Here is a 12,187-nt window from a genome sequence, read left to right as displayed (position 1 = left end):
CCCCAGGAAGCGGAAATAGCGGCCGCCATCCTTCTTCCGGCGCGCACGCGGGAGCCCCACCGGCTGTGAGGGCTTCCCCCGCTATGGAGCCTGAGGCGGCGGGCACCGAGGGCGGCTTCACCAGCGTCTCCTCCAAGCGGAGCCGGCGGAAACGGCGGGCGGCAGGCGGGGAGGAGGCGGAGGGTTCCGCCATGGAGACCGAGGAGCCGCGGCCCAGCAAGAGGCCGGCCTTCCCGCCGGTGTCCGCTGAGGCGCTCGGGGTAGGCCCGGGGGGGGGTGGTAGGCCGAGATGTTGTCCCGGGATTCTGGGCCTGGCCTCGTCTCACCGTCGTCTTTACTCTCCCCTCTCCCGGCTAGGTTGGGAAAGGCGAGCTGCGGAAGGTCGCCGTGCCGGCCAACAGGTACACGCCGCTGAAAGAGAACTGGATGAAAATCTTCACGCCCATCGTGGAGCACCTGCAGCTTCAGATCAGGTTCAACTTGAAAACGAGGAACGTCGAAATCAAGGTAAAGAGAGCTCCTTCTCCGGCTGGCCCCGGATGGTGCCTCTCCTGGCAGGTGTTCCCGTCCCAGGGAGACCTTCTGTATCCCAGAGAGTGCCCGGGAAAAGGGAAACTGCTCGGTCTGACCCAACCAGATCGCTGGGCGTCAGAGTAAAATCTGTCAGTTACTGCTTGGAAGCACGTAGTCAAGTAAAATTTAAAAGTGTTAATCTTTTCCGGATCTAGAAGGGACTGGCATAAACTGGTGGGGTTTGGTTTTGTTGTTTTGGTTGGGTTTTTTCTGATTTTTATAGGAGAAAATTACATACTTGAGAATTACAGAATAATTACAGTCTTGTTATCAGATACGATTTTGGAATGCAATGGTTTCCAGATATTTAAGGCCACTAAGTACTTTAAGTACTTACATGACAATTTTGAGCCAATGATGTCTTGAGTGGGGGACACTGAAACTTCTAATGCCTTTTTTTTTTTTTTTTTGTGGCAGAAGATAAAGGCCTGTAGTTCAATACTTTGTACTTTTTCCTTAACAGACTGCACTGAAATAGCTTAGGGCACAGATACCCATATATAATTGCAAATCTTATAGATGCCATTCTTCATTCTTATTCCTTCTCGGGAATATTGGGAGTAGCTGGCTTTAAGTGTCTGTATCCAAAGCTCACGCTATGCCTTTGACAGATGAGTCACTGTATTACCCATGTTGATGGGTGAGATTTCATAAGGCAGGGGTGAAAAGACAGACACCAACAGCCATTTTGCCTCCTGACCTTGAAATCTTGCCACAGGTTTGATGGTAGCAACTAGCAGGGGAAAAAAAATATATCATTTCTGACAAGTGGGCCAGATTCTTAGGAAAGGTGACAAACCTATCCCTTATTTACATTCCTAGAAATAACTTAGGGAAAAGTTAGGAACGCTCTTGTAATTCCAGTGAATAACTACACAGCTGAAAAAACTGGGATTTTAACCCTGCTTTTTGATAGGGAATGGTATCTGTTCAAAAAGCAGGTTTTTGGTCAAACTGACTGAATTTTGTCCATATCTATCATGAGTATAAAACAATTAAATTGAAACAATTAATTGAAATCAGTTTCTGTCATTTCTTTATGGTGGTGTGGAAGCAGTAATGACACTTCAGAATACCTTCAACATTACAGACATTAATGTAATTACCTTCCTTAATTATTGTTTCCTCCTTTCCTTTTACTTAGAGCTCCAAAGACTGCTCTTTTCTAAGTGGTCCCTGTCAGGATCTGTAAACGCTTGTGTGCACAAACTTTTCCACTGGTACCAGAGGAACATTTTGGCCCAGTTTTAGAACGTGAGCTGAAAAAATGCCCTCTGGCAGCAAATCCCGTGGCCTCTGCTGGGGGGAAAAACAAAAGTATAAAACTTAAACACTCCAAGGTGTGCAGCTTTGTGAGGCTGATTTGTTCCTGCTTCAGATATCTTGTTAATCTTGTCCTGTAGGTGTTACTGAACCTGTCTGGGTTTCTAATCACCTGCTCTGCTCTCTCTAGGTTGAGAGCAGATGTTATAAGAGGGCACAAAGTTTATCCCTTGGGTCTTTCAGCAAAACACAACACAGGAGCATTGCCTAAACGTGGCTTTTTAATGATTAGCCTTCGCCTCTTAGATGTTTCAAGTCCTGATCCTGTTTGCGTGGTATTAATTTGCAAATGTAACTTCTTGTCTTGCAGACTTGCCAAGAGACAAAGGATCTCAGTGCCCTAACGAAAGCAGCTGATTTTGTGAAAGCGTTTATACTTGGGTTCCAAGTAGAGGTGAGTCTCCCAACAGCTGGATTGTGAGATTGCTGGAATTTGCTTGCATGAAGTCTTTGGCCCTCTGCAAATCACAGTAGGAAAGAAATATAAATCTTTAGGTGGTCTTCTAGAAATAGATTTGTTTGAAAGTGTGACTAGAGCAGAAGTCTAATTTCTTAAGCTAATGCAGAATAAAGAGCTGATCTTCAAACAGCACATAATTTAAATTACGAAATGGAGGCAGTATTTACTCAGGAAACAAACCCCTTTTTGCAGTGTTTTACAGGCTGCTCGTTGCCACAGACTTGCACTGACTTCATTACTGTAGGTGGGTCTGTGCTGAATGGGTGGTTTTCTACACAGAAATAAATGCTTATATTGCTATTGAAAACCAACCAGCTGATGTAACTTCAGCTGACTGTTTTTTGTTATGTTAAGTAAGTGGGGAAATACTACTGCTGGTATCTGTTTAGATGTGTAAGGAAAACATACAAGCTTGCATCTCTTGTGTAACATGCTGATAACACATCTCTTCATATTTTAGGATGCTCTTGCTCTGATCAGATTAGACGATCTTTTTCTAGAATCGTTTGAAGTTACAGATGGTGAGTAGTTTCTGCTGCAGCGTTCACATAGTCATGTGTACCATTTGCAAGTACATTTTTGTGGGTTTTTTTTTCTCCCTGCTCCACTTGTGTCACTTGTCCCCAGGGATCAGGAAAACCTTTGTGCCAATACACAGAATTATTGTCCAGGTACAAGTGGCTTGAAAGGGTTGTTTTTGTTAAGATGTCCCAACAAAGCCCCCAGACCTTCATCCTTAAAAGCATGTCACGTTGTCAGGTTCACTGGATTTTTCTTGTCTCAGCATTAATGATTTAAACACGGAGTGTTTTGGGGAATAACATATCCACTAGGTTTTTAAACTGCAATGGGCTTTGTTCCTCCCACTATCCTGACAGCGAGGGGTGGGATGTAGGCAGCAGAAACATGTATTATTTCATCTATTACTGGGACTCCTCACCTGGAGTGAAGTTGCTTTTGTGTTGCTTAAAATGAGTCCTTTCCAGTAACGTCAACAAGGGAAGTGTTACAGAAATACACACCACTGCTGGGTCACTGAGTGCGTTATTCTTCTTGTAGTCAAACCTCTGAAGGGAGATCATCTGTCAAGAGCAATAGGCAGAATAGCAGGAAAAGGTGGAAAAACAAAATTCACTATAGAAAACGTAACCAGGACACGAATAGTTCTTGCTGACACGTAAGTAATGACTTTCTTCCTTCTAGGCAGAGCACAATCCCTAAATTAATCCATGTTCCCTTCCAGGAAGAAAAATAACTTGATTTTTTTTTAAAAAAAACTGTGATAAGAGCATTAGTAAGACAAATTATTTAAGTGTTATTTTTAATGAGTGTTGTTTGTTTATTTGACTATTTGAGAATAATGATAGTGTCACCAGCACATCTGGAACTGAGTGATGCTATAGAGCATAAGAATTCTTTCTTAGGAATAATATTCTTAGGAATATTATGAATAATTCTCATGAATAATAGAAGTTGAACCCCACAATGTTTTTCCTCCTAAAGCAGCTATGCTGCATTTGCAAACTGTAAAGTCTGTTTTGTAAAGGATTTTGAAGAGCACAGATTCTATGGTGTAAGTTGTCTGGTTTCGAGTGTTTAGTTTTTTTTAATTACAACTGTAAAAAAAGAACTTGTTTGCTCATCTGAAATTCCATGGTCATCTCTCACCTCCAACTTAGATGCTCTATTAATTAAATGTAATGACAGGGAGGTGTTTGCCATTAACTAACGCTACTTTGACTGCTTTTTACAGGAAAATTCATATTTTGGGATCTTTTCAGAACATTAAAATGGCACGAACAGCAATTTGCAATCTAATTTTAGGTAAGTCCTGTTATCTAATCTTCTCCATTACATACGAATACATCTTGGGAGTCTGGGAAACTGCTTTCTGTGGGTCTTGCCACCTTCCCTGGTGTGTCCACACCAGCGCTGGGAGCAGGCAGCTTGCTGGGAGCTGTCTTGTTGCCCTTAAGAGAAGGGTTTGGGGAAGCAGGAGGGAGCACAGGGCTTGGTTTCTGGCTCCAAAATCCTTCCCATGGTGCAGAAGGAAGAGTTTATGCTTCTTGCTATTTTGAAAGCCCAAGGGGACAACCCACACCAACAGCAGAGGCTGAACTCTGCGCTTGTGATAATGGAGAGGGTGGCTCGCCTTGGCCATCCTTCTCACCCGTGGGCTTATTTCTCTACTTTTAAAACAGACACGAGGGGAAAACATGTCTCTGCGAGATCCATCATCTTGTTAGCTGACTAAATTTGTGCTTTCTTCTGCAGGAAGCCCTCCATCAAAGGTTTATGGCAATATTCGGGCAGTGGCCAGCAGAGCAGCTGAGAGATTCTGAGCTCAGAGCAGCTGCTCCACCAAGGACTGGGCTGAGGGTCTTGGTCGCTGTAGGCACAGAGGCCTTGGAGCTCCACAAGCACTCAAGTCTTCTGCTCAGTTTGGAAGCCCAGAAGGAAACGGACTGTTTGTGCAGTTAATTTGCTGCAGACACGCTGATTTGAACACACTTAATATTTGTGTATAGTCATTAAAAAGGTTATTTTAAATTGGTTGTGTCTATATTAGAAGTATGGATACCTGATTTTACTTAAACATCCTCAAACAAAAACGTGCTTCGTTACTGATGAATGTTGAAGTATTAAAGATACTGCTTTGAGGACTTTGGAAAGCCTCTGAGGTTGATCCTGAAGGAATCAGCATAGTTACCTGTTCAACCATCATGGATCAGCATCTTTCTGGAAAATGGAAGAGTGAACGGGAAAGTAAAGTTCAAGGGCAGGCTGCCCAACCCCTCTCTGCTACTGATGGCACAATGTATCACGTAAAAAAGGTAAAAAAAAAAAGTGTATTTGAACTTAATCCTAGAATTTGCACCTACAGAGATTTTCTTTCTGTTCTTACACAAATGCTGTGTAAGGAACTGAGAGCCCCCAGGCTCAATACTGGCCCGTGCACCAGGGCACAAACAGCTGCAGAGCCCCACACCCCTGAAAAGGGTACAGGAATGCAAGAGAGTGTGGGGAGAGACAGCAGAGCCCAGCCACAGCCCCTGTTTGACCTGTGGGGGCCCTTTTCTCCTACCCCTGTCAGCCAAAATGGGTAACAAGGTTTGGGAACAGAAACAAAAACTGACATGAAATTATCAAAACCACTAGCAAACTGAGTGAGCCTTTCTGTCTATGTCTGAGCTTCCAGTGGTGCACTTTGTGGTCGGGGATGATCACTATTCCAGCCAAATTCATTCACACCTTCAGTTGCTAAAGAGGTTGGAGACTTACTGAGTTACCTGAATGTACGACTCTCGGCAGCCCGAGCCTTACGGGGGAAAGCCTGTCCATTCTGAGCTGCTCAAAGTAAAACTGCACCCACTCCCTCAGCACATCTTCTCTCCAGGGGCTGCTTAGGTCATTTATCTCAATTAGCTGGAAAGATAAGGGGAGAGCGAGGTGAGGACACGCACGAGTAACCTAATCTTTATATCCTAAAGCAGGTGCTTTCTGAGACTGGTCCCAGGCAGCAGGAAGGGAGAGGGCAGCAGGCAGGAGGCCCCAACAGCCCCACCACAAAGAACAGCAAAGGGCTGCTGTGAAGGACACGCTTGCTCCAGGGAGGATTGTTCTCACCAGCAGAGCTCAGACCTTTCCCTGAGAAAGAAGCCGCCTTTCGTTCCCCACCTACACAAAGGTTAGGGAGTTTTTGTTTGGTTTCGTCTTTTGAACCACATTCCACTTACCACAACCATTCTGCATTTAGTAAAATTCTTTTATCCAGTTTAGACAGCTAACGACCACACGTGCCTTAAAAAAAAAAAAAAAGAAAAAGAAAAAACAAACATAAGTGCTCTAGAGATGCTGAAATAAATCCTGGAAGTACTTGGGGGACTCTGCAACCTGTACAGTTTTAAAATAAATTTTATAATCAAAGTAGGGACAAAAACTACAAACAGGAAGTTCTATTTTCATAAAGGTGCAGAGCGGCTTTCGGCTGAAGAGGAAGGGTTTAGGTAAGTACTGAGCACCCCAGGCAAGGTTCAAATATTTTATTTTGTATTCATATAGTATGAAGGTTCTTATAGTTCCCACAACATATGATGTCGCATGCAGAGGAAAAACTAAACATTCAACATAAATCATTTTTCCCCACACAAACTAAAAAAAAAAAAAAAAAAGAAACAAAAAACAAACAAAATCCCCTCATCCCTCCCCCTTCCAATCCCCCTAAGGAAATAACAGTAGCACTAATTTCTATAATGCCAGCCAAGATATGCACAAGCAAGTAAGAGAAATCAAAAGCATTTGCTAAAATGTTTGTAACAAATACTTATGTACAAAAAATTCACAAAAGACTAGTTCCCCCTTGAAGCAGAGCACATGGCAGTTGACACTGGAACAGATACAACCACTGGCTGGGATTATAAGCCACGTACTGATCCAGAGGAAGAAAAGTTACATGTAGTGGAGATTTTTTTTTTTTTGTTTGTTTTTGTTTTGAACATTAACATTTACCAAAAAGTTTGGCAACATTATCGTTTAAATTATGCAAATTATGTAAACAAGAGGAACATTTCAAATCGATCTACATGCAAAACTTCATGTCATGCAAGGACACCAAGCACCTGGATTTCTCTCTCACAGACAGAGCCCATGATGTGCAGCACTCAGTTGAAGGAACAGCTATGGCAGACAGGTGCTCGATTGAAGAAGGTTCAGACAACCTGCACTTTCCGCTGCTGATTATAAAACAAGTTTGTTTTGTTTGGTTTTTGTTTGTTTTGGTTTTTTTTTTTTTTTCAATAGAAAAACTACTATACAGGAAAGATGTACTGTCCTAAAAAAATCTAGCAAATGTTTTTCTTCCAGCCAATAGTACCATTGCAGAAAAGGGAAGGGATGATATAAAGTTGTAAAACATGGCTCGCTACTTTTATATCACACAAATATATCAAGTTACCATCCGTTACAAATTATGATATGGACAAATCTAGAAAAGAAAAAAATTCTCCAGGCAAAGGACTGGAGAACCGCAAGAGGTATAAATTTAGATAGTGTGAAGTTTTCCTCCTCTATGGCATAGGTTAACAAGATTTTCCCCCTGTACGAATCCTATATACATATATATATATAAAATATTACCAGTTTATTTATGCTACCTGTAGTAGTATTTAAATGCAGAGGGGAAACTATCATGGTTGAAACAACAGAATTTAAATGGCAAGAACATTGTAATCATCTAAGTACTGTATAAAATAAGTAGATGGGAATCCTGCACAGTTACGTCCATCCTAATTTCATGAAGCTAAAGCGCAAGAGAAGGTCACGAATGCGTCTAACGCCTGGAGCAGCCGTATCTAAAATGAACCCAGAAGAGCAGATTTGCCTTAATTTCAGGCCAGCTGTAACTGCTCCCTCCGCATTCCGGGGTGACGGAATCTAGTGGCCATCAAAGCCATCACTATACGCACACGAGGGCTAGTTCTTGGCAGTAGCATTAAACTATATTCTCATATTAAGTAGAACTGTACTAAGTTATTTAGCAAAGAGACACAGTCCCTGGTAATATATTAACAGGTATAAATAAACTTAGTCTCCTGTGTTACAAAAAAATGTCATTAAGGTGAATTAATAAGAAGCAATGCTTTGTCAGCCAGTCAATATATAGAAACATCTGAACAGTCACAGGAAAAGCAAAAGAGTTGACCTAACACCCAGTTAAAATTTTACATTCTTCTACTATATATATAAAACTGTGTGAAATAAAAGTAAGGATGTATATCCATATATTGAACTGTTAATATTCTGCTTGGCACTTTGTACTCTAGTTTTGTTTCTGAATCAAGTATATTAAATTAAAGCCCACCTAGCTACTACATATAGAAAGCTACATATATATCTATATATAAATACACACACACATATATATATATAGATAGATATTTCCTTGTTATAAAAGATGAAGAAAAATAAATTAAAAAGCCAACCCCTTCCCTTTCTCCACCACACTGATATGCTCTTTCCATCTTTGCTGTCCTTCAGACTTTAAAGTGCTACACTGAGTTATTGAGAGAATAAAAGTTCAATAACACTTAGTTGGCTTCATGAGGCTCATGTTGGAAAATGTGGCTTCACAGAGAAAAATACTTCCATTTAAATACACAGAGAGCATTGCTGGACGTCTTGAGCAGATCTTCAGAGATGGAGAAGAAAGCAAAAGTGTTGGGTGGTGCCCTACAGAGTCACACGTCTACGACCATCTTTTTGTGGATATCTAGGCCTCCTACAACCTGGGAGAAAAAGAAAGGAATAAGTAAATAAGCGAGAACCAACAGCACGATACAAAGAACACGTTTTATTCAGAAGATGCATTCAGGTCATAATCACAGTACTCCTCAGGCCTCTCCAAACTAATCGACATTTCACAAGTACTGTGTGATACGCAAACAAATTATGTATAAACCAGGGTAATTAATACAAATTTACACGCTCAAGGGCTTGAACAACAACGTCAGTGACACCATTTTGGCTTTCCTCCCCCACCTCACATGCTGACCTTGTATTACATTTCAGCACATTAAATGAAAAATGGACTTTACTTCCAAAACAGCTTGTAAAATCCTGCATCATGACCTGAGAAGCAAAGGGCCTTGGAAAGGCGGCAGGATTTCTGACAAAACCACACGAGCCCAGAAAAGAATTCTTTGGGTTCAAAGGTGTAGAATTCGTGCTCGGAGAAAGGAAAAAAGCAGCCACGTCAGAGGAACTTTTTATAACGCGGAAATAAAGTTCAGAGGCCAAATGGTATGGGCCAACTGCCATGGAAGAGAAAGTACTTTGGTAGACAGGCAGCACACAAAATTCAAAGAAATAAAACGCAAGAACAAGAGGGTAAGAGATCGTAGGAATGAAAGGTGTCTTGTCAGGAGGTCAGCAATTGAAGAAATGGGAAGGAAAGTAGAGAAAAATCAAACAGTAGAACAAGACAGGAAGCGTGGGCAGAAGCCCAGGGACAAAGGAAAGGGCAACATCATACTGGATGGCTGGAAGACAACAGCCCAGCGTGAGACATAACCAGGTATGTCACCGATGTAGGTGTTTGCAGGCTCCAACTCATTCCGAGTCCTCTGCAGATGACCACAGGTTTTCACATGATGCCATAAAAATAACTAAACTCAACCAAAAAAATGCAGACAATAGAACCTTTTTGCCCTAATCATTTGCATTGATGACGAGTATGAACAAGTGAAGTTTGAACTGAAGTTGTAAATTCGAAGAGTAAGAATCAAAGCCAACGCTCAAGTGCCTACAGACTCAAACGGACTGTATGGTCACTAACACACCCATGTATGGTCACTAAGAAACCATTTCAAATTAATGTGTAAACACTTATTATTTCGATATTCAAATGTTCCAGTTTCAACGTGTCATTTACTTTTTTGTTTTCCGAGAGAAAGAATTTAAAACTTGCTCTCAACTAATTAAACAGATACACAACATGGGTGGAAATCAACCATTTCAAGTGTCAAGTGCTACATTGAAGCATTCTGCTCAGTAAAACCCAAAGGTTTTAAAAAGTGCCTTTCAACTGTGTGCCCGTTTTCAAGAGCTGGACTTGAGGGGTTACTCTCCCTCTGACTGACACAAATCCCGCTCCAGTGGCCTCTGTAAAATCCCCCTGTTCTGCAGCTGGCGATAATCTCCCCGGGCTCTCGCCAAACCCTCGAAGATAAACCTTTCTCAAGGGTGATTTGGAGCAGACACCCAGTTTAGAGATTGGGAGATTAACCTAAAGTTCACCCCTGTGGGACATGCCTCTCCCCTCCACCCACCACCCCTGGCAGTGACGCTTCTGCCGTGACGTACCCTGGTTTTACAGCTTTCAGATGGTTTGAAGCCTTCTCCTCCCACCCCCCACCCCTCCAGCAGCCTCTACACGCCTGCCCACCGTGCTTGGAGGTTTTTACTCAGTGTATCCTATTAAGCAGCTCAAGACATTTTAAAACAACTGAAAGTGCTGTTTCTTTTTTAATCAGATTTAACTGTTGACAACAAGGAAAACCAGCCTCCTACGACAAGCCAGTCACTCGCAACTCATCTTTAAAGCTGCTATTTTCTACCAGCACAGAGAAGGGAATCCAATCTATGTCTTCATGTCAGCTACATGCAGAAGTAATTAGGACTAGTCTTGTGTTTATCATGCCATAAAATGACACAGACATCACTTTATACAAGTTGCTGTGCTCTGAATGAAACACCCTCTTCTCCCAGCCCGCTGGGTTCAGTGGGAGAGTCTGCACCCCAAAGGAACCGATTCGGGGTTCCCTCACAGGACACCAGACCTTGCTCAGGTGGAAGCCACAATCCACAGTAAACCTGTGTCAAAGGGTGACTGCTGCCAGATGAGAATAAATACTCTGCTTTTAACACCCTTTATACTCTTTACCATTTTTCCTCCTGTTTATTTTCGTTTTTTAAACTCCAAATTATCAGTGTTTTTTTGAGGTTACTTACAGCACAGAATTCTTCAAAGGATATTCTTCCATCACCATCCTTATCTGCATTAATTATGGTTTTATCTACAATTTGCTGTAACTGAGTGTCTTTGAGATTGTTCCCAACCATCATCTTCAGCACCTGGAAGAGCTCTCCATTTGAGATATAACCATCTTTGTCCATATCATAAATGCGGAAAGCAACTGCAGAAGTAAAATATATTTATATATAAAACTTTCAGTAACAAAGAGCAATATAGATTCATGTGCTTTGCATTAAATGATGACACAATCCTGCACAAACATAAACCCACTGCATTTTAAGTAAGATTTCTTCTTCTGAGATGCAGTTCTCAAACAAGAATTTTAATGCTGGCCTACACAGCAGCAAAAAAAATAAAAATCATGTTCTTCATATGCTCCCACAAAGCCAAGCACGTAGCTACCAATTTTGTAAACGAAGAATTTTTTTTTTTTTTTTAAATGGTAATTACCCAAAGATATTCAGAAGGCAACCTCCTCAAACATTACCCACAGAAAAGAGTGCTGGCAAATTCTTCACACACACAACAATGTGTGGAAAAAGCATACAATCTACCTTCACACTTTCCCACTTTTTTAGAAGAATCTGGATTTGCCGGTTTCTCAATATTAACAAAAGTATTTTTTTGAGGATGAAAAACTTTTTGTTAAGGAAAATCAAAATACTTACACCTCAACTTCTGTTCCTTATCTCCTTTGACACTGAACTGGGAGACTCCTTCTATAAATTCTAAATACAAGAAAAACATTCACAAAAAAGTTTATTTTTTTGATAAACCAAGGAAATCAACATCAAGAAGTTTTCAGAAATTGTAAAAAAAAAAATCTAAATTGCCCTAAAATCTTTAAATTATTGCCTGCCTTGTGACACCTAAGTGTCCACATACTTTGGTACTTTAATTCTCTCTCACGGGAAGTACTTTAAATCAAATACTACACTCACTGAACTGACTTGTTCACACCAGAACTTAAGAAATTCTGAACTAGACTTTCACTAGGATCCAATATAAAATTCCTTTGAGATTTCTACTAAATCTACTCCAGTAAGGATTTTCGTCGTAGAACTCCTTCTCAAGATCAGTTTCTCAACTTAATGCAAGAATTGCATGAAACTGGAAACTGCTCTAGAAAAAAAACACCCTAACAAAGTATTTTTATGCAAGAAACAGGGTAAAAAGAAAATTTACACTGTTTAACAATGAAGTAATCATCCCAGGAGCAAACTTCAGTTCCCAAAAACCCCTTGGGATGTGATGTGCCTGGATGAGATTCCATAACTAGACTTCCCAGAACCTTTGGT

At 41.2% G+C, this 12,187-nt stretch overlaps 2 protein-coding genes and 1 long non-coding RNA gene across 3 annotated transcripts in view; 1 reads left to right on the top strand and 2 right to left on the bottom strand.

The window, feature by feature from the left end:
- Positions 1-32: 32 nt before the first annotated feature.
- Positions 33-5,024, top strand: PNO1 (partner of NOB1 homolog). The gene is made up of 7 exons (XM_014964586.1): positions 33-260; positions 358-507; positions 2,207-2,290; positions 2,817-2,877; positions 3,416-3,533; positions 4,110-4,180; positions 4,631-5,024. Exons 1-7 carry the CDS (start codon positions 84-86, stop codon positions 4,696-4,698), a joined length of 729 nt encoding a protein of 242 aa, XP_014820072.1. The 5' UTR covers positions 33-83; the 3' UTR covers positions 4,699-5,024.
- LOC106901695 lies at positions 2,100-3,441 on the bottom strand. Its single transcript, XR_001414366.1, has 2 exons — positions 3,297-3,441; positions 2,100-2,354 (listed from the first exon to the last, which is right to left on the bottom strand). It is a non-coding gene; the product is annotated as an uncharacterized LOC106901695 (long non-coding RNA).
- Positions 5,025-6,384: 1,360 nt separating the features above from the next.
- The window catches only part of PPP3R1 (protein phosphatase 3 regulatory subunit B, alpha), a 42,103-nt gene continuing 36,300 nt past the window's right edge, over positions 6,385-12,187 (bottom strand). The window contains exons 4-6 of the mRNA XM_014964587.1: positions 11,558-11,617; positions 10,865-11,049; positions 6,385-8,640 (exon numbers count right to left, since the gene is read on the bottom strand). Of these exons, the coding sequence (XP_014820073.1) occupies positions 8,593-8,640; positions 10,865-11,049; positions 11,558-11,617 (293 nt within the window). The 3' untranslated portion in view covers positions 6,385-8,592. The remainder of the gene's footprint in view (positions 8,641-10,864; positions 11,050-11,557; positions 11,618-12,187) is intronic.

Source organism: Calidris pugnax, unplaced genomic scaffold (genome assembly GCF_001431845.1).
Source record: "Calidris pugnax isolate Ruff unplaced genomic scaffold, ASM143184v1 scaffold219, whole genome shotgun sequence".
Classification (NCBI taxonomy): Eukaryota; Metazoa; Chordata; class Aves; order Charadriiformes; family Scolopacidae; genus Calidris; species Calidris pugnax.
Note: the sequence above shows the minus strand (reverse complement) of the source record. Positions and strands in the feature narration are given on the sequence as shown.

What these genes read in the sequence shown, in the direction of transcription:
- PNO1 (XM_014964586.1), top strand. Translation starts at nt 84, where the DNA reads ATGGAGCCTGAGGCGGCGGGCACCGAGGGCGGCTTCACCAGCGTCTCC. An exon ending in CGAGGAACGTCGAAATCAAG is followed by an intron (nt 508 to 2,206) that starts GTAAAGAGAGCT and finishes CTTGTCTTGCAG; the next exon opens with ACTTGCCAAGAGACAAAGGA. An exon ending in ATCGTTTGAAGTTACAGATG is followed by an intron (nt 2,878 to 3,415) that starts GTGAGTAGTTTC and finishes TTCTTCTTGTAG; the next exon opens with TCAAACCTCTGAAGGGAGAT.